General features: G+C 39.0%; 2 protein-coding genes across 9 annotated transcripts in view; both read left to right on the top strand.

Moving 5' to 3' along the window:
• The window catches only part of LOC124356541 (reticulon-1-A), a 163161-nt gene that overhangs the window by 60516 nt on the left and 80274 nt on the right, over window positions 1-22371 (top strand). The window contains exon 1 of one of the 6 annotated variants that reach the window (XM_046807603.1): window positions 1785-2005. The exons of 4 other annotated variants lie outside the window; for them this stretch is intronic. In XM_046807603.1, coding sequence (XP_046663559.1) covers window positions 1927-2005 — 79 coding nt within the window. In that variant the 5' untranslated portion in view covers window positions 1785-1926. Of the gene's footprint in view, window positions 1-1784; window positions 2006-22371 lie in introns of those variants that run through there. One more of the 6 variants, XM_046807601.1, reaches the window with a different exon arrangement.
• LOC124356539 lies at window positions 3053-21387 on the top strand. 3 transcript variants are annotated; one of them, XM_046807596.1, is made up of 4 exons: window positions 3053-10642; window positions 10850-16508; window positions 17867-18671; window positions 18787-21387. In XM_046807596.1, the coding sequence occupies exons 2-4, from the start codon at window positions 16242-16244 to the stop codon at window positions 20007-20009; spliced, it is 2295 nt and encodes a 764-aa protein (XP_046663552.1). In that variant the 5' UTR covers window positions 3053-10642; window positions 10850-16241; the 3' UTR covers window positions 20010-21387. The 3 variants fall into 3 exon arrangements, with proteins under 3 accessions (XP_046663552.1, XP_046663551.1, XP_046663550.1); XM_046807595.1 differs by having other exon boundaries at window positions 10850-17052; window positions 17889-18671; XM_046807594.1 differs by having other exon boundaries at window positions 10850-17639.

Here is a 22371-nt window from a genome sequence, read left to right as displayed (position 1 = left end):
GCAGCACACTGTGTAGGGACACGGTATTTGTGTGTTGGAGCCAGCTGTGGTTGTGTTTGGTCACTTAATGTTTGGAGGCTCGTAACGTTCATAACGTAAATATTGTAGTTTCGGATACCTTGACAGTCAGAACATTCAGCTTCTTGAGCAACTCTACAGTGTTGACAGTTGAAGTCCCCCCATCACACTGTGTAGGGACACGGTGTTTGAGTGTTGGAGCCAGCTGTGGTTGTGTTTGGTCACTTAATGTTTGGAGGTTCGTAACGTAAATATTGTAGTTTCGGATACCTTGACAGTCAGAACATTCAGCTTCTTGGGCAACTCTACAGTGTTGACAGTTGAAATCCCCGCAGCACACTGTGTAGGGACACGGTATTTGAGTGTTGGAGCCAGCTGTGGTTGTGTTTGGTCACTTAATGTTTGGAGGTTCGTAACGTAAATATTGTAGTTTCGGATACCTTGACAGTCAGAACATTCAGCTTCTTGGGCAACTCTACAGTGTTGACAGTTGAAGTCCCCGCAGCACACTGTGTAGGGACACGGTATTTGAGTGTTGGAGCCAGCTGTGGTTGTGTTTGGTCACTTAATGTTTGGAGGCTCGTAACGTTCATAACGTAAATATTGTAGTTTCGGATACCTTGACAGTCAGAACATTCAGCTTCTTGGGCAACTCTACAGTGTTGACAGTTGAAGTCCCCGCAGCACACTGTGTAGGGACACGGTATTTGAGTGTTGGAGCCAGCTGTGGTTGTGTTTGGTCACTTAATGTTTGGAGGTTCGTAACGTAAATATTGTAGTTTCGGATACCTTGACAGTCAGAACATTCAGCTTCTTGGGCAACTCTACAGTGTTGACAGTTGAAGCTCTATGGGCGGTATCAGCCTTTCTTTAATCGGGTATAATTGCTTCTTGCTCTGTTTTCGATATCTGTTTTCTGATACACTCACATGTGCCTTGGCATACATTGTTCGCGTTAAGAAGTAAATATTCAATACCCAACCTATATTCTTAACATCATTGCGTTGTGTCTCCAAGCTCTTGTTGCTGTTTCAGAACAAATGTTTTATGTGTCTACATTTATTCTAAACCTTTTACCACTAAAGTTTGTTTGATTTGAAATAGACCTTTGTCATAGTTGTTGTGGGAGGGGGGGTGGATTGTATTTGCCAAAACTTTCCGGCATGATAATACTCGCTACTGTTTATAGTAAAAATATAAGAAAAATCAATATAATGGTCCAGTTATTTTAGCTACTGAATTAAACAACTTTAGGGTGGGATGGGTAAGGTTAATCGAGATGGGATAAGTGATTAGCGGTTTGATTATTACATCTGCTGGGGATCGCTTAATTAATTATTTGCGTAATTTATTTGTTTATTCTCTTCCGTTATGATTTTATACTTGCCTAGGGTTTGTAGTAATACCGATTCAAATCCCCAAAATAAGGATATTGAAAGTCATATTCTAAGGATACGATCGTCATGAACCATTGGTTAATTTATCTTTCTGTGTCCTTCTACTTTTCTGTGTCTTTTTTGCCGGCTCTGAAGTAGAGACGATAGAAAGGAAGTTAGTTTTATTAACGCAATAATAATACACATATAGTTGTAAGAAATACGTAGTTCATTGACTTTTCGTAAGGACTTCCTTTACCGTATACCCAGGAAATGATGTTTCTCGCAAGACGCACAAGGTCACTAAACGTGTACTGCGACATTTCTGGTGTATCTTCCTGTAGACGGTAGGTGACGGTAGGTACCGGCAGAGTACCAGTGACCGTGTTATCTACCGGCAGATCGATGCGAGGTGTCTCGGCCCGCCGCTGCAGCGCCAGTGTCGGTACTACTGCTCATAGACAGTCGCGACCTCGTGCTTGTGTCTAGTGTCCAGTGTCTTCTGTGTCCAGTGCGGCGGAGTCCCCAGACCATGGATGCGACAGAAGTGACCTCCAGCAACGGCGCCACCAAGCCTGCAGGCTCGGACACATTCTCCTTCCTAGACCCATGTAAATATCTATCCTCCTCAGTGCCCTGACTCGGCTCACATTATACTTGTCGCCAGTTTAATGTTAAATCTATATACACATTTTGAATTGGAGAGTCGATGGTAAAAATATATTAAAGAACATTGATACGCAACTAGAAATTCGGCTATAATATCTGTTTTAATGAATTGGGTCAAGTAATAAAATGCTAGAAGCTATGTAAGCATTTAAGATTTATCTGCGATGCGCTTATTTCTATCGATCTTTTAACGTAAATAAGAAAATTCATATAGTTTTATTTTAAAGTAATATTTTTGGTCTTACGAATTGTGTTAAGCATACGGTATTGTATAATATGAATGAAATATAGAATAAATTATATTTCAAGGATATTCTTTGAAAAGTTTAAAGGACTGGGCCAATCGGTTAAATTACTGGAGAAAGTAAAGTGCTATCCATCGATCGCCGCTCCGACATCGCAATGGCTTCTAACCGCAGCGATCAGCTGATGACGGTCTCACAGTCTACATGGAAACAAGAACTTGGCTCGTCCGATGATGCAAGTTAAACTTGCCTAGTCATGTGATCTACTGGTATGTCTTATATAACCACGAGATGGCGTGTTTATTCCACTAATCCGAGTGAGGTATTGTTAGATGGAAACTGTTCGAAATTGCTGGAACGTTATCTGCACTCGTACACCACTGTACACGGCATTGGCTCGTCCGATGATGCATGCAAGTTAAACTTAAGCCTATGTCATGTGATCTACTGGTATGTCTTATATAACCACGAGATGACGTGTTTATTCCACTAATCCGAGCGAGGTATTGTTAGATGGAAACTGTTCGAAATTGCTGGAACGTTATCTGCACTCGTACACCACTGTACACGGCATTGGCTCGTCCGATGATGCAAGTTAAACTTGCCTAGTCATGTGATCTACTGGTATGTCTTATATAACCACGAGATGACGTGTTTATTCCACTAATCCGAGCGAGGTATTGTTAGATGGAAACTGTTCGAAATTGCTGGAACGTTATCTGCACTCGTACACCACTGCACGGCATTGGCTCGTCCGATGATGCAAGTTAAACTTGCCTAGTCATGTGATATACTGGTTTGTCTTATATAACCACGAGATGACGTGTTTATTCCACTAATCCGAGCGAGGTATTGTTAGATGGAAACTGTTCGAAATTGCTGGAACGTTATCTGCACTCGTACACCACTGTACACGGCATTGGCTCGTCCGATGATGCAAGTTAAACTTGCCTAGTCATGTGATATACTGGTTTGTCTTATATAACCACGAGATGACGTGTTTATTCCACTAATCCGAGCGAGGTATTGTTAGATGGAAACTGTTCGAAATTGCTGGAACGTTATCTGCACTCGTACACCACTGTACACGGCATTGGCTCGTCCGATGATGCAAGTTAAACTTGCCTTGTCATGTGATATACTGGTATGTCTTATATAACCACGAGATGACGTGTTTATTCCACTAATCCGAGCGAGGTATTGTTAGATGGAAACTGTTCGAAATTGCTGGAACGTTATCTGCACTCGTACACCACTGTACACGGCATTGGCTCGTCCGATGATGCAAGTTAAACTTGCCTAGTCATGTGATATACTGGTTTGTCTTATATAACCACGAGATGACGTGTTTATTCCACTAATCCGAGCGAGGTATTGTTAGATGGAAACTGTTCGAAATTGCTGGAACGTTATCTGCACTCGTACACCACTGTACACGGCATTGGCTCGTCCGATGATGCAAGTTAAACTTGCCTAGTCATGTGATATACTGGTATGTCTTATATAACCACGAGATGACGTGTTTATTCCACTAATCCGAGCGAGGTATTGTTAGATGGAAACTGTTCGAAATTGCTGGAACGTTATCTGCACTCGTACACCACTGTACACGGCATTGGCTCGTCCGATGATGCAAGTTAAACTTGCCTTGTCATGTGATATACTGGTATGTCTTATATAACCACGAGATGACGTGTTTATTCCACTAATCCGAGCGAGGTATTGTTAGATGGAAACTGTTCGAAATTGCTGGAACGTTATCTGCACTCGTACACCACTGTACACGGCATTGGCTCGTCCGATGATGCAAGTTAAACTTGCCTAGTCATGTGATATACTGGTTTGTCTTATATAACCACGAGATGACGTGTTTATTCCACTAATCCGAGCGAGGTATTGTTAGATGGAAACTGTTCGAAATTGCTGGAACGTTATCTGCACTCGTACACCACTGCACACGGCATTGGCTCGTCCGATGATGCAAGTTAAACTTGCCTAGTCATGTGATATACTGGTATGTCTTATATAACCACGAGATGACGTGTTTATTCCACTAATCCGAGCGAGGTATTGTTAGATGGAAACTGTTCGAAATTGCTGGAACGATATCTGCACTCGTACACCACTGCACACGGCATTGGCTCGTCCGATGATGCAAGTTAAACTTGCCTAGTCATGTGATATACTGGTTTGTCTTATATAACCACGAGATGACGTGTTTATTCCACTAATCCGAGCGAGGTATTGTTAGATGGAAACTGTTCGAAATTGCTGGAACGATATCTGCACTCGTACACCACTGCACACGGCATTGGCTCGTCCGATGATGCAAGTTAAACTTGCCTAGTCATGTGATATACTGGTATGTCTTATACAACCACGAGATGACGTGTTTATTCCACTAATCCGAGCGAGGTATTGTTAGATGGAAACTGTTCGAAATTGCTGGAACGATATCTGCACTCGTACACCACTGCACACGGCATTGGCTCGTCCGATTGTCTAACATCAATTTCTGCCTTATTGTAATAAATCACTCATGGCTTTCTTATGTAGAACTGAGTAGAAAAACTGTACTCAATAACTGTGTTTTAAAAACTGTGCGATATTAAAAAATGAATCATTCAATACTTAGTTATAACAGACCTAAACGTAATATAAATTTGATTATTGTCACTATACACGTCCATATTTGTAGTACAATAACATTTATATTTCCTCATTTCAGTCGAATTAATCGTTATATTCTTTATTTCTTACAATATAAATCAATATTGTATAAGTATTTAGGATGTTATATGTGCTTCTGGCGTTCGGTTCGGATTCAGTAAACATTCCTATCACGTTTACCTTCATTAACATTATTCCACCAAGTGCTAAGTCAGTCGGTAGATCAGTCACGTGATACATAGAGCTTTCCAGTAGAGGATTACATGAAACTCTCTCGTGGAGGATTCAAGAATGAGAACAATAGAGGATGATTAAACGAAGCAGTGAATTGTGGGTGGGTGGTAAGAAGGGGAGGTTTTACAGAGCATGAGCTTGCGGTTTGGCTTCTGTACAAGTACGAAACCGCGTGGAAAAATCATTAATTCTGAGTGTAAAATCAATGATATAAAACCACTTAATAAGTCAAGTTACCGTTACAATCTTTACAAAATCCTTTTTACTATTTAATTACAGCAAAATTATCAAGACATATTAGCCATTTCAGTTCCACTAACTTGTGCACTTCGTAGTTTTTGCTTCGTTAATTAGTCGGACTGCAGAAGATGTCAGGGTAAATCCAAAACTGAAATTACTAGATGATGTGCCTTCGTTGCACGTTACAAAAATATAACAATACATTTCGAAGGTTGGAAAGTAAACTAAACAGTTGAGTTTTGCTTCGTTAATTAGTCGGACTGCAGAAGATGTCAGGGTAAATCCAAAACTGAAATTACTAGATGATGTGCCTTCGTTGCACGTTACAAAAATATAACAATACATTTCGAAGGTTGGAAAGTAAACTAAACAGTTGAGTTTTGCTTCGTTAATTAGTCGGACTGCAGAAGATGTCAGGGTAAATCCAAAACTGAAATTACTAGATGATGTGCCTTCGTTGCACGTTACAAAAATATAACAATACATTTCGAAGGTTGGAAAGTAAACTAAACAGTTGAGTTTTGCTTCGTTAATTAGTCGGACTGCAGAAGATGTCAGGGTAAATCCAAAACTGAAATTACTAGATGATGTGCCTTCGTTGCACGTTACAAAAATATAACAATACATTTCGAAGGTTGGAAAGTAAACTAAACAGTTGAGTTTTGCTTCGTTAATTAGTCGGACTGCAGAAGATGTCAGGGTAAATCCAAAACTGAAATTACTAGATGATGTGCCTTCGTTGCACGTTACAAAAATATAACAATACATTTCGAAGGTTGGAAAGTAAACTAAACAGTTGAGTTTTGCTTCGTTAATTAGTCGGACTGCAGAAGATGTCAGGGTAAATCCAAAACTGAAATTACTAGATGATGTGCCTTCGTTGCACGTTACAAAAATATAACAATACATTTCGAAGGTTGGAAAGTAAACTAAACAGTTGAGTTTTGCTTCGTTAATTAGTCGGACTGCAGAAGATGTCAGGGTAAATCCAAAACTGAAATTACTAGATGATGTGCCTTCGTTGCACGTTACAAAAATATAACAATACATTTCGAAGGTTGGAAAGTAAACTAAACAGTTGAGTTTTGCTTCGTTAATTAGTCGGACTGCAGAAGATGTCAGGGTAAATCCAAAACTGAAATTACTAGATGATGTGCCTTCGTTGCACGTTACAAAAATATAACAATACATTTCGAAGGTTGGAATCAGTTTTCTTCTTCACGTACGAAATGTCTCATTCTAAATCACTCTGAAGTAGATCGTATGATTTGTTTCCTGAAGAATTCAATTTGGTTTTATTTCGCTTCCAAACAAACTGAAGGTTTTACCCCATTTGAAGAGGAACTAGCCTTGAACTTCTTTCGATATTGAGTATCGGTAACCAATCAAAAAAGGAATTCCGAAGGCTTCTTTCGAAAAACTTTGAGATTTAATGCCATTAAGGAATAACGTACTTATTAATATGATTTTAAACTTAAAGATCATATTAACAAATTACTAACAAGACTTATCACTTCCTCATGTTTGTCAGTTTATTCATTCATCGCCACTTCGCAGCAAGATTGGGGTGATAAGAAAATACGACTGGTAATTTAATAAGTCTAGAAATTGTGTAATCAAGTTATTCCTGTTTGTTTTAGCAGTTATGGTTAGCAAATGCTTACACAATAACTAAAAAGAGGTCAAATTTTAAACACAAGCCTGTACAGTATAAGTACAGTAACTTTAGTGTACTATAAAGTACAGTGTTAGTACAATTGCTGTCATTACTACGCCTCGTCAGTAGGTGATATTGCCTTCCACAATTACCTGAAGAACATTAGCATTCGTGATAGCTGGTCCGATAGTGTTAACGAGACAGATCTGTACATAATGTAGGTCTTATTTGAACACAGTTTAAACACAAGTCTGTACAGTATAAGTACAGTAACTTTAGTGTACTATAAAGTACAGTGTTAGTACAATTGCTGTCATTACTACGCTTCGTTAGTAGGTGATATTGCCTTCCACAATTACCTGAAGAACATTAGCATTCGTGATAGCTGGTCCGATAGTGTTAACGAGACAGATCTGTACATAATGTAGGTCTTATTTGAACACAGTTTAAACACAAGCCTGTACAGTCTAAGTACAGTAACTTTAGTGTACTATAAAGTACAGTGTTAGTACAATTGCTGTCATTACTACGCCTCGTCAGTAGGTGATATTGTCTTCCACAATTACCTGAAGAACATTAGCATTCGTGATAGCTGGTCCGATAGTGTTAACGAGACAGATCTGTACATAATGTAGGTCTTATTTGAACACAGTTTAAACACAAGCCTGTACAGTATAAGTACAGTAACTTTAGTGTACTATAAAGTACAGTGTTAGTACAATTGCTGTCATTACTACGCTTCGTCAGTAGGTGATATTGCCTTCCACAATTACCTGAAGAACATTAGCATTCGTGATAGCTGGTCCGATAGTGTTAACGAGACAGATCTGTACATAATGTAGGTCTTATTTGAACACAGTTTAAACACAAGCCTGTACAGTATAAGTACAGTAACTTTAGTGTACTATAAAGTACAGTGTTAGTACAATTGCTGTCATTACTACGCTTCGTCAGTAGGTGATATTGCCTTCCACAATTACCTGAAGAACATTAGCATTCGTGATAGCTGGTCCGATAGTGTTAACGAGACAGATCTGTACATAATGTAGGTCTTATTTGAACACAGTTTAAACACAAGCCTGTACAGTATAAGTACAGTAACTTTAGTGTACTATAAAGTACAGTGTTAGTACAATTGCTGTCATTACTACGCTTCGTCAGTAGGTGATATTGCCTTCCACAATTACCTGAAGAACATTAGCATTCGTGATAGCTGGTCCGATAGTGTTAACGAGACAGATCTGTACATAATGTAGGTCTTATTTGAACACAGTTTAAACACAAGTCTGTACAGTATAAGTACAGTAACTTTAGTGTACTATAAAGTACAGTGTTAGTACAATTGCTGTCATTACTACGCTTCGTCAGTAGGTGATATTGCCTTCCACAATTACCTGAAGAACATTAGCATTCGTGATAGCTGGTCCGATAGTGTTAACGAGACAGATCTGTACATAATGTAGGTCTTATTTGAACACAGTTTAAACACAAGCCTGTACAGTATAAGTACAGTAACTTTAGTGTACTATAAAGTACAGTGTTAGTACAATTGCTGTCATTACTACGCTTCGTCAGTAGGTGATATTGCCTTCCACAATTACCTGAAGAACATTAGCATTCGTGATAGCTGGTCCGATAGTGTTAACGAGACAGATCTGTACATAATGTAGGTCTTATTTGAACACAGTTTAAACACAAGCCTGTACAGTATAAGTACAGTAACTTTAGTGTACTATAAAGTACAGTGTTAGTACAATTGCTGTCATTACTACGCTTCGTCAGTAGGTGATATTGCCTTCCACAATTACCTGAAGAACATTAGCATTCGTGATAGCTGGTCCGATAGTGTTAACGAGACAGATCTGTACATAATGTAGGTCTTATTTGAACACAGTTTAAACACAAGTCTGTACAGTATAAGTACAGTAACTTTAGTGTACTATAAAGTACAGTGTTAGTACAATTGCTGTCATTACTACGCTTCGTCAGTAGGTGATATTGCCTTCCACAATTACCTGAAGAACATTAGCATTCGTGATAGCTGGTCCGATAGTGTTAACGAGACAGATCTGTACATAATGTAGGTCTTATTTGAACACAGTTTAAACACAAGTCTGTACAGTATAAGTACAGTAACTTTAGTGTACTATAAAGTACAGTGTTAGTACAATTGCTGTCATTACTACGCTTCGTCAGTAGGTGATATTGCCTTCCACAATTACCTGAAGAACATTAGCATTCGTGATAGCTGGTCCGATAGTGTTAACGAGACAGATCTGTACATAATGTAGGTCTTATTTGAACACAGTTTAAACACAAGCCTGTACAGTATAAGTACAGTAACTTTAGTGTACTATAAAGTACAGTGTTAGTACAATTGCTGTCATTACTACGCTTCGTCAGTAGGTGATATTGCCTTCCACAATTACCTGAAGAACATTAGCATTCGTGATAGCTGGTCCGATAGTGTTAACGAGACAGATCTGTACATAATGTAGGTCTTATTTGAACACAGTTTAAACACAAGCCTGTACAGTATAAGTACAGTAACTTTAGTGTACTATAAAGTACAGTGTTAGTACAATTGCTGTCATTACTACGCTTCGTCAGTAGGTGATATTGCCTTCCACAATTACCTGAAGAACATTAGCATTCGTGATAGCTGGTCCGATAGTGTTAACGAGACAGATCTGTACATAATGTAGGTCTTATTTGAACACAGTTTAAACACAAGCCTGTACAGTATAAGTACAGTAACTTTAGTGTACTATAAAGTACAGTGTTAGTACAATTGCTGTCATTACTACGCTTCGTCAGTAGGTGATATTGCCTTCCACAATTACCTGAAGAACATTAGCATTCGTGATAGCTGGTCCGATAGTGTTAACGAGACAGATCTGTACATAATGTAGGTCTTATTTGAACACAGTTTAAACACAAGCCTGTACAGTATAAGTACAGTAACTTTAGTGTACTATAAAGTACAGTGTTAGTACAATTGCTGTCATTACTACGCTTCGTCAGTAGGTGATATTGCCTTCCACAATTACCTGAAGAACATTAGCATTCGTGATAGCTGGTCCGATAGTGTTAACGAGACAGATCTGTACATAATGTAGGTCTTATTTGAACACAGTTTAAACACAAGCCTGTACAGTATAAGTACAGTAACTTTAGTGTACTATAAAGTACAGTGTTAGTACAATTGCTGTCATTACTACGCTTCGTCAGTAGGTGATATTGCCTTCCACAATTACCTGAAGAACATTAGCATTCGTGATAGCTGGTCCGATAGTGTTAACGAGACAGATCTGTACATAATGTAGGTCTTATTTGAACACAGTTTAAACACAAGCCTGTACAGTATAAGTACAGTAACTTTAGTGTACTATAAAGTACAGTGTTAGTACAATTGCTGTCATTACTACGCTTCGTCAGTAGGTGATATTGTCTTCCACAATTACCTGAAGAACATTAGCATTCGTGATAGCTGGTCCGATAGTGTTAACGAGACAGATCTGTACATAATGTAGGTCTTATTTGAACACAGTTTAAACACAAGCCTGTACAGTATAAGTACAGTAACTTTAGTGTACTATAAAGTACAGTGTTAGTACAATTGCTGTCATTACTACGCTTCGTCAGTAGGTGATATTGCCTTCCACAATTACCTGAAGAACATTAGCATTCGTGATAGCTGGTCCGATAGTGTTAACGAGACAGATCTGTACATAATGTAGGTCTTATTAGAACACAAATCATGATTGTGTACATTATAAATAGTAAATAAAGACCGGCGAGTATGTCAATAGACAGAAATAGGGTTTGAGCAAAGTTTTGCTCGGCAACCGATTATAGGGGACACTCTCCTGTGGACCTCGAAAACAACCATGGTTCTTACAGCGATCTCTGTATACCATGTTTTGAGGACACCACTTCGAGGGCACGCAGTTTTATTAATATCTTGCAGTGTTTCACGTCTGTGAAAACGAGTAAGCCTGATACTTTTGTCCGAATGGATGGATTTAAATGAGATCAAGAGTTTAGTAGAGTTTACCAATGCTATTAATTCATTGGAAACGTACATCAAAAAGTCTTGTATAGTTTTCTCCACATTCTCTTTTATTACCTTCCCCTCGAGCCTACTCATAGCGGAATTGTATTATCATCGTTTAGTGGAATAGATGTCATCATGTGCTTGAGTTACCCTTGCGAAAACTCAATGTTCTGTTAGACCAAAGTCTTAAATATGGCTCATTACTACCTCATCCATGCACATTTAGCGTATGGAATAAGATTCTGGGGGGAGGTTGTTTCAAAAAATTGAGAGTTTTCCATCTCACTGACAGAGTAATTGAAATTTTGAACTATAGGGAGCTGTGCAAGGAATATCTTAAGATTGTGAAAGAAACAGGATTTTTCCGGACATTTGCCATCGTTCAGTGAAACAAGAATCCTTAGGATTGTTGATTGCCGACTTGGCCTTGCCTTTATATTTCTGAGGTGATCATGTACTGCGTGTCCAAGTGTACCGTGGTTCGTCGCGGGGACGTACAAAGACTCACACCTCCCGCAACAAGTTTTTGTCAAACTCTCTGAAAGCGTAAAATGTCCAACAACAACCGAATCGATTTAAAATACGTCTCAAATGTCTTTTGGGGTTTAAAGCGTTTTATTCTGTTGAATAATTCATGATGAGCCTTTCGGGAATACATAAATCAAGAAAAAACTCTGGATCTGATGTAAGAATGGATTTGTTTGTATACATTTATAAAATGTGTGTCTGACTGCTGGAAAACGTGGATTTTACAATATTTGTACAAGTTAACGATTACGATACAATTTCAGGTATTGTTTAATGCAATAAAGAGATTATGATTAGTTAAGGCCAAAAACTAAGAAATATTGTTGACATCTCAAACATAAAAGATGAAAGACGTCTACATGTTTTAGACTTTTGTATGGTGATGTCAGAGTGACCAGCCAGTGGAACTGTACTGTACTGGTTACACAACAGTAGATTTATCGCCCCAAGGTCACCCGGAGGTCAACACTGATAGCTCTCGCCTGGCTGGCGTTGTTGTTATTGAGAGACAAGGAACACGACTGGCGGTGGCGGTACAGAGTAGCGTACTGTGGACCAGCCACTCACTGTTTAATAACCTAATCTGTACCGGCACTCACTCTCGGTGTCCGGAAACGTTGTTGGGACCAGTGGAACTGTACTGTACTGGTTACACAACAGTAGATTTATCGCCCCAAGGTCACCCGGAGGTCAACACTGATAGCTCTCGCCTGGCTGGCGTTGTTGTTATTGAGAGACAAGGAACACGACTGGCGGTGGCGGTACAGAGTAGCTTACTGTGGACCAGCCACTCACTGTTTAATAACCTAATCTGTACCGGCACTCACTCTCGGTGTCCGGAAACGTTCTTGGGATCAGTGGAACTGTACTGTACTGGTTACACAACAGTAGATTTATCGCCCCAAGGTCACCCGGAGGTCAACACTGATAGCTCTCGCCTGGCTGGCGTTGTTGTTATTGAGAGACAAGGAACACGACTGGCGGTGGCGGTACAGAGTAGCTTACTGTGGACCAGCCACTCACTGTTTAATAACCTAGTCTGTACCGGCACTCACTCTCGGTGTCCGGAAACGTTCTTGGGACTCTGCCACTTCACCCCCCCCCACCCACGTCTCCTCCACGATTAAAATATTCCCGTTCTCCGCCAAACAGCGTGTTGAATGCCTAGATTTATATTCTAGAATGGCCACCTCTGTAGTTAAAACTTTATTTTGATAATGTACAATCGTCGTTAAATACTTCTTTTTGGCTTGATTGATAAGTTGCATAATTGTGATTACTTTTAAGTTTTGATACTCTAATACTTAATTTGAAGCATCAACCAGATCGGGGAAAGTCGTTCATTAAATCATGAAGAGAAATTGTCACATTACGAATCCAAGGGTAAGCCTCATCTGTTTGTAGTGTTCAGATTACTCTACATTTGGTTACACGGGTGTCTTGTAAAAGAGACGTTTTGTAGAGCAAAATTTGCTAGTAACTAAAAATCAGTATATCTTTACCGTACATGTGTTAAAAGTTACATTTCAGATATTGTAATGTAATGAAAAAGTGAAATATACGTAGTTGGAAACACTTTAGGCAGAAAGGAAGGATATTAAAGAAGGATTCCCCATTTCTGTAGAATATTTCGTTTAGCGTGTTGAAAATGTCATTTCTAGCTATGAATTAGATTCTTTATACAGTTTTCGTAAGTGCGTCTGAAGTTACAGATTAGTGTAGTGTGTTTCAATGGCAAAGTTGTCTGTGATGACTTGTGGGACACCCCTTACTCTAAGAAAGTTGATTTTGCTGGCACGATTAATGGTTTCATATTTTCCTGGGCTTTTTAAATATGTCAATCTTCCTTCCCTGACTCACATGGTACCTTGTTGCACATATTATTTCTTGATTCAAAATGTTTTAGATGGTTCTGGCTTCCGATTCACGCCATTCATTCTTCAGCAAATAGTGTGCTTGCATTGATTAAATCAAATATATGATCACTATAATGTGCCTTGAGATTGTCTGTATAGTGCGGTATACTCGTATTGCTAAGTTTTCATCTGTGATTCTTCATACTCCGAAAACGTGTATTTTTCATAGAGAAATTCGTTTAAATTCTCTTTGAGGGAGTTTTTGATGTAACATTTTCTACCTATATTATTATTTGCTATATTCAAAGACACGCCAGCTGATTGTTGTTTGTTAGGAGTTCAGTGCCGTTAGTATGCATCACTGCAGAGGCTTTTTTTAGAAAAGTAATTTATTCAATCACGAAGAAAAATATGACAGTACGAATCGTAAAGGCACTCTTCTTACTTTCGTTGTTCAGACTAGTACATAGTAGGAAGTAAAGTCTACTAGATAATTCTTTTGGGAATTATGTTCCACGTTGTCGACAGTGTATAACTGATACATGATGATAGTTTTTATTTGATGAACTACACACTTTATCAGATTGATGACATTTATATATGAAAGTCACATCTATCTGCTCAATGGATTTGTGACTTGTGTATTGATAAACTACACACTTTATCAGATTGATGACATTTATATATGAAAGTCACATTATCTGCTCAATGGATTTGTGACTTGTGTATTGATAAACTACACACTTTATCAGATTGATGACATTAATATATGAAAGTCACATTTATCTGCTCAATGGATTTGTGACTTGTGTATTGATAAACTACACACTTTATCAGATTGATGACATTTATATATGAAAGTTACATTATCTGCTCAATGGATTTGTGACTTGTGTATTGATAAACTACACACTTTATCAGATTGATGACATTTATATATGAAAGTCACATCTATCTGCTCAATGGATTTGTGACTTGTGTATTGATAAACTACACACTTTATCAGATTGATGACATTTATATATGAAAGTCACATTATCTGCTCAATGGATTTGTGACTTGTGTATTTGATTATTCAATTATGACACATTTTGTAAAATATGGAAGTCAGTGCATTTTGAAATTGGTTTAAATTATATTGTTTGCAATAAAGCATTTCACTATCCCATGTACATTACAGGCATTTCGGAGTCTATAATCATCACTTTCTTGTGACATATAGTGTGAGTATAGTAATGGAAATAGCAACAGCGAACGTTTCATTTCTTATAAACTCTATAAGACAAGAACGCATAAAACGATGTTATCGCCATGTCATATCAGTGGGTATCATTGACAATGTGATCGGCAGTAAACCTTTATCGCGGGCGTCGGCGGTGAATAGGTTCAGTTATAAATACAATTATTCTTCTTTTAAACAACTACAAATCTATTTTCATGGTTTGAAAAGATATGCCGTAAATTAACGTACGGAGAGTTTGCGCAACCTTTTTATGGATTTGGAAATCTTGATATATCTTTTGTAAAGAAAAACTTCCTTCTGTGACATTAATGTAACTGTAACAAATGAAACGTTAAGATAGTCACATGGGTACTGTATACTATGTACTATACATAATATGGGATCTCTTCAGACGAACATTTAGACATTACAAGGATGATTTATATGTCTATTTATTACCTTACCCACAGTATTTCGTGCAGCCACAGTGTCATTGTCTTGTATTTTTAGTTGCTTTGTTTACATAAATAAATTTAAATATAAATCGACATCAGATTTTACTAATTTCTTAATGTTGACAAATATTAAATTAAAATTTTCAAATGAGACGAATCATTGATGTTAGTCAGGACATAGGTGTGTGCTTTCATATGAGGGAAACGTTTTCATACTTATTCCTAAGTAAATTAGTTATTTCGCCAGTGTCACTTGACGCCAGTCACTGCTTATTTGAGTGAGTGAATTATAAAGGCGAAAATTCCTCGGTTTGTTTGGCCTAAATGAAACCATTTCAGTGGAAACAAACAGATTTTATCTTACGTATAAATGAGTAAATTAAAAATAATGTAAACTTGCGAATAATGCAGGTACGGCCTATCTGGTACTTAGGTTACACTCACTACTTTCGCAATCTGTGGGAGGGACTGTGTAATGTAAACTTCCGAATAATGCAGGTACGGCCTATCTGGTACTTAGGTTACACTCACTACTTTCGCAATCTATGGGAGGGACTGTGTAATGTAAACTTGCGAATAATGCAGGTACGGCCTATCTGGTACTTAGGTTACACTCACTACTTTCGCAATCTGTGGGAGGGACTTTGTAATGTAAACTTGCGAATAATGCAGGTACGGCCTATCTGGAACTTAGGTTACACTCACTACTTTCGCAATCTGTGGGAGGGACTGTGTAATGTAAACTTGCGAATAATGCAGGTACGGTCTATCTGGTACTTAGGTTACACTCACTACTTTCGCAATCTGTGGGAGGGACTGTGTAATGTAAACTTGCGAATAATGCAGGTACGGCCTATCTGGTACTTAGGTTACACTCACTACTTTCGCAATCTGTGGGAGGGACTGTGTAATGTAAACTTCCGAATAATGTAGGTACGGCCTATCTGGTACTTAGGTTACACTCACTACTTTCGCAATCTGTGGGAGGGACTGTGTAATGTAAACTTGCGAATAATGCAGGTACGGCCTATCTGGTACTTAGGTTACACTCACTACTTTCGCAATCTGTGGGAGGGACTTTGTAATGTAAACTTGCGAATAATGCAGGTACGGCCTATCTGGAACTTAGGTTACACTCACTACTTTCGCAATCTGTGGGAGGGACTGTGTAATGTAAACTTGCGAATAATGCAGGTACGGCCTATCTGGTACTTAGGTTACACTCACTACTTTCGCAATCTGTGGGAGGGACTGTGTAATGTAAACTTCCGAATAATGCAGGTACGGCCTATCTGGTACTTAGGTTACACTCACTACTTTCGCAATCTGTGGGAGGGACTGTGTAATGTAAACTTGCGAATAATGCAGGTACGGTCTATCTGGTACTTAGGTTACACTCACTACTTTCGCAATCTGTGGGAGGGACTGTGTAATGTAAACTTGCGAATAATGCAGGTACGGCCTATCTGGTACTTAGGTTACACTCACTACTTTCGCAATCTGTGGGAGGGACTGTGTAATGTAAACTTCCGAATAATGCAGGTACGGCCTATCTGGTACTTAGGTTACACTCACTACTTTCGCAATCTGTGGGAGGGACTGTGTAATGTAAACTTGCGAATAATGCAGGTACGGCCTATCTGGTACTTAGGTTACACTCACTACTTTCGCAATCTGTGGGAGGGACTTTGTAATGTAAACTTGCGAATAATGCAGGTACGGCCTATCTGGAACTTAGGTTACACTCACTACTTTCGCAATCTGTGGGAGGGACTGTGTAATGTAAACTTCCGAATAATGCAGGTACGGCCTATCTGGAACTTAGGTTACACTCACTACTTTCGCAATCTGTGGGAGGGACTGTGTAATGTAAACTTCCGAATAATGCAGGTACGGCCTATCTGGTACTTAGGTTACACTCACTACTTTCGCAATCTGTGGGAGGGACTGTGTAATGTAAACTTGCGAATAATGCAGGTACGGCCTATCTGGTACTTAGGTTACACTCACTACTTTCGCAATCTGTGGGAGGGACTGTGTAATGTAAACTTCCGAATAATGCAGGTACGGCCTATCTGGTACTTAGGTTACACTCACTACTTTCGCAATCTGTGGGAGGGACTGTGTAATGTAAACTTCCGAATAATGCAGGTACGGCCTATCTGGTACTTAGGTTACACTCACTACTTTCTCAATCTGTGGGAGGGACTGTGTAATGTAAACTTGCGAATAATGCAGGTACAGCCAATCTGTTACTTAGGTTACACTCACTACTTTCTCAATCTGTGGGAGGGACTGTGTAATGTAAACTTGCGAATAATGCAGGTACGGCCTATCTGGTACTTAGGTTACACTCACTACTTTCTCAATCTGTGGGAGGGACTGTGTAATGTAAACTTCCGAATAATGCAGGTACGGCCTATCTGGTACTTAGGTTACACTCACTACTTTCGCAATCTGTGGGAGGGACTGTGTAATGTAAACTTCCGAATAATGCAGGTACGGCCTATCTGGTACTTAGGTTACACTCACTACTTTCTCAATCTGTGGGAGGGACTGTGTAATGTAAACTTGCGAATAATGCTACGGCCTATCTGGTACTTAGGTTACTGTGTAATGTAAACTTGCGAATAATGCAGGTACGGCCTATCTGGTACTTAGGTTACACTCACTACTTTCGCAATCTGTGGGAGGGACTGTGTAATGTAAACTTCCGAATAATGCAGGTACGGCCTATCTGGTACTTAGGTTACACTCACTACTTTCGCAATCTGTGGGAGGGACTGTGTAATGTAAACTTCCGAATAATGCAGGTACGGCCTATCTGGTACTTAGGTTACACTCACTACTTTCGCAATCTGTGGGAGGGACTGTGTAATGTAAACTTCCGAATAATGCAGGTACGGCCTATCTGGTACTTAGGTTACACTCACTACTTTCGCAATCTGTGGGAGGGACTGTGTAATGTAAACTTGCGAATAATGCAGGTACGGCCTATCTGGTACTTAGGTTACACTCACTACTTTCGCAATCTGTGGGAGGGACTGTGTAATGTAAACTTCCGAATAATGCAGGTACGGCCTATCTGGTACTTAGGTTACACTCACTACTTTCGCAATCTGTGGGAGGGACTGTGTAATGTAAACTTGCGAATAATGCAGGTACGGCCTATCTGGTACTTAGGTTACACTCACTACTTTCGCAATCTGTGGGAGGGACTGTGTAATGTAAACTTCCGAATAATGCAGGTACGGCCTATCTGGTACTTAGGTTACACTCACTACTTTCGCAATCTGTGGGAGGGACTGTGTAATGTAAACTTCCGAATAATGCAGGTACGGCCTATCTGGTACTTAGGTTACACTCACTACTTTCGCAATCTGTGGGAGGGACTGTGTAATGTAAACTTGCGAATAATGCAGGTACGGCCTATCTGGTACTTAGGTTACACTCACTACTTTCTCAATCTGTGGTTACACTCACTACTTTCTCAATCTGTGGGAGGGACTGTGTAATGTAAACTTGCGAATAATGCAGGTACGGCCTATCTGGTACTTAGGTTACACTCACTACTTTCGCAATCTGTGGGAGGGACTGTGTAATGTAAACTTCCGAATAATGCAGGTACGGCCTATCTGGTACTTAGGTTACACTCACTACTTTCGCAATCTGTGGGAGGGACTGTGTAATGTAAACTTCCGAATAATGCAGGTACGGCCTATCTGGTACTTAGGTTACACTCACTACTTTCTCAATCTGTGGGAGGGACTGTGTAATGTAAACTTGCGAATAATGCAGGTACAGCCAATCTGGTACTTAGGTTACACTCACTACTTTCGCAATCTGTGGGAGGGACTGTGTAATGTAAACTTCCATATAATGCAGGTACGGCCTATCTGGTACTTAGGTTACACTCACTACTTTCGCAATCTGTGGGAGGGACTGTGTAATGTAAACTTCCGAATAATGCAGGTACGGCCTATCTGGTACTTAGGTTACACTCACTACTTTCGCAATCTGTGGGAGGGACTGTGTAATGTAAACTTCCGAATAATGCAGGTACGGCCTATCTGGTACTTAGGTTACACTCACTACTTTCTCAATCTGTGGGAGGGACTGTGTAATGTAAACTTGCGAATAATGCAGGTACGGCCTATCTGGTACTTAGGTTACACTCACTACTTTCTCAATCTGTGGGAGGGACTGTGTAATGTAAACTTCCGAATAATGCAGGTACGGCCTATCTGGTACTTAGGTTACACTCACTACTTTCGCAATCTGTGGGAGGGACTGTGTAATGTAAACTTCCGAATAATGCAGGTACGGCCTATCTGGTACTTAGGTTACACTCACTACTTTCGCAATCTGTGGGAGGGACTGTGTAATGTAAACTTGCGAATAATGCAGGTACGGCCTATCTGGTACTTAGGTTACACTCACTACTTTCGCAATCTGTGGGAGGGACTGTGTAATGTAAACTTGCGAATAATGCAGGTACGGCCTATCTGGTACTTAGGTTACACTCACTACTTTCGCAATCTGTGGGAGGGACTGTGTAATGTAAACTTCCGAATAATGCAGGTACGGCCTATCTGGTACTTAGGTTACACTCACTACTTTCGCAATCTGTGGGAGGGACTGTGTAATGTAAACTTCCGAATAATGCAGGTACGGCCTATCTGGTACTTAGGTTACACTCACTACTTTCGCAATCTGTGGGAGGGACTGTGTAATGTAAACTTCCGAATAATGCAGGTAGCCTACGGCCTATCTGGTACTTAGGTTACACTCACTACTTTCGCAATCGGTGGGAGGGACTGTGTTAATGTTTATGTTGTGGATTTGCGTGATAAACGTTGTCTCTAAGACGTCATAAGCTGTTTGTTTTACACGAGATACGCATATCATAGACGTACAACAACGTACAAGAATTACAGGAAGAAGTAGACAAATATAGAGAGTCGTTACAACAAAAGGGTAGTGCAGCCATCATGCCTAACCTTCACCAGCACCACTGTACAGTGCGGTAGCGAAGCGTGACCAGTCACAAAATACCACGAGTAGAAGCTGAATATGAGTAAAGTGTGTACGCTTAGGTGGGCAGGGGAGAAACGCTTAACGCTTAAACATAGAGTAAGTAATGAACACATCAAAAAGAGACTTTAAAGGTCTACCCATAGCTGACAAAATATCAAAAGCAAGGCCCAACTGGTACGGACACATAATGGAAAGTCCCGGTGATGGAAAGTCACTCCCCATCGCTACAAAAAATAGGGAAGGGTAGACCTCAAACCTCCTGGAAGACAAGAGTCCAAAAAGAGACGGAAAGACTCGGCCTCACACCTGAGCCAGCGAATGAGGAAGACGATCTCTTGTGAACGGGATAAGGTGAGCTTAAGGAAGATAACAAGATCGTTAAATGAAAAATAACATGCTTGATGTTTTAATGAATGGTTGTAGAGATATTCTGACCAAGGTATAATATGAAAAACAGGGAATTCAATTATTCAGAAAAAACTGTGTATACAATTCACTCCTCTAAAAGCAAAATGTTCAGTTCATGATGCTATGGACAGAATGTTTATCCCAATATTTGGTGGGCGCCAAGAGCTTGTTGTCTATCGTGCAGACTCGACAAATCGATGAGCTGTCCGTGTCTGCTGACGGTGTACGTGGCTCGGTGGCTCACTGCAGCACAATCGATCGTTAATCGATAATCGGATGTCAGTAGATGATAATAATAACTGTACATGATTTGTTCATTAATAATCGGTACTTATACAAGGATATAACTTGGAGAATTCAACTGATTGGTCACAATAACTTCATTAAAACATCTTTGAAGGTAGGAGTCAAGGAACAAGATGACGAAATCTTACTTTTAAGGCATACTGGAGCAAATGAAATGTAGATAATACAGGAAGATGAAGCTTTACTGCGTGTCTACATGACATGACGCAGCATTTAGACAATGGTGATGAGTTTCCGATGGCAATATCCAAATACAGTCGATTTATCACGGGAAAATAAAATAAACTATAACGTTGTACTACGTGCTTAAGTCTACATTTAATGTGTTCTGTGGGAGTAAATTAGCTTTATATTATCGGAAAACAATGTGGAGCGATTTTTTTCCGTAAAAATGAACAAAACCAATTTTTTTTTTAATTATAACGGTTACGTTACTCTAATAATCTTGAAACCTGTTTAGACCTCTGTTGCTTTTAACATACTTTGTGATTTATAAAATGTTCAGCAGATCACAGCTCGTGTGATCCAGCAATACAACTAAAAGCTTACCATTTCACTCAATGGCAAACAGAATGTTAAATATACCAATGAGTGATGAGAATAGAAATAAAGAAATAAAAATAATAAAATACCCAGCTGTCAAAAATGGATATCAACCCCAAATTGTAGACAAAATGATTAAGAAGAAAACAAGAAAAATCAATAAAACCAACAAAACACTACCTAATCCTAATACTACAGAAATTCTAAAATATACATGTGTACCATTCAATACTAAATTAAACAAAACTGTTCGAAAAACCTTTAAAAATTCAAAATTCTCCGTCAGTCACCAAACAAGAAATAATACATTTAAACTTATTGAAAACAAAGTGAACCAAAATGATGACAAACAAGAATTATACAAACAATCTGGAGTATACAAAATTAACTGACTGTGAAAGCTATTATATTGGGCAAACTGGAAGAACACATACAAGCTTTGAAAACAAATAACATGTCTACAATAAAATCGAATTTTGCTGAACACTTATTGGAAACTGACCATATCTACACATATATTGAAAAGAACATGGAAATTTTAGATATCGAAAGGAAAGGAGAGAAATTAAACACATAAGAAGAATTACATATCTATCTAAATTATAATAAAGATCCTCATAACGTTTAAAATAATAATCTGAAAAATAAGACAAATCCAATTTTTGAAATAATTAAAATTACAACTGTGTCATTTAAATGTAACATATGTTTAAAAGGTCCACATGTGTATATCTAATTGTTTATTATTTATTTATTTAGAGGGTAATGTACACTGAAGATGGAAAACCGAAACACGTGTATGTCAATAAAAAGATTTGTAAAAGCGTTTTAGTTACTTTCATTACATTAA

This window comes from Homalodisca vitripennis, chromosome 3 (genome assembly GCF_021130785.1).
Source record: "Homalodisca vitripennis isolate AUS2020 chromosome 3, UT_GWSS_2.1, whole genome shotgun sequence".
Taxonomy (NCBI): domain Eukaryota; kingdom Metazoa; phylum Arthropoda; class Insecta; order Hemiptera; family Cicadellidae; genus Homalodisca; species Homalodisca vitripennis.
This window is presented reverse-complemented; position numbering and strand designations above follow the sequence as displayed.

What these genes read in the sequence shown, in the direction of transcription:
- LOC124356539 (XM_046807594.1), top strand. Translation starts at nt 16,242, where the DNA reads ATGCAGGTACGGCCTATCTGGTACTTAGGTTACACTCACTACTTTCGC. An exon ending in TAAACTTCCGAATAATGCAG is followed by an intron (nt 17,640 to 17,866) that starts GTACGGCCTATC and finishes CGAATAATGCAG; the next exon opens with GTACGGCCTATCTGGTACTT. An exon ending in ACGGCCTATCTGGTACTTAG is followed by an intron (nt 18,672 to 18,786) that starts GTTACACTCACT and finishes TCTGGTACTTAG; the next exon opens with GTTACACTCACTACTTTCGC.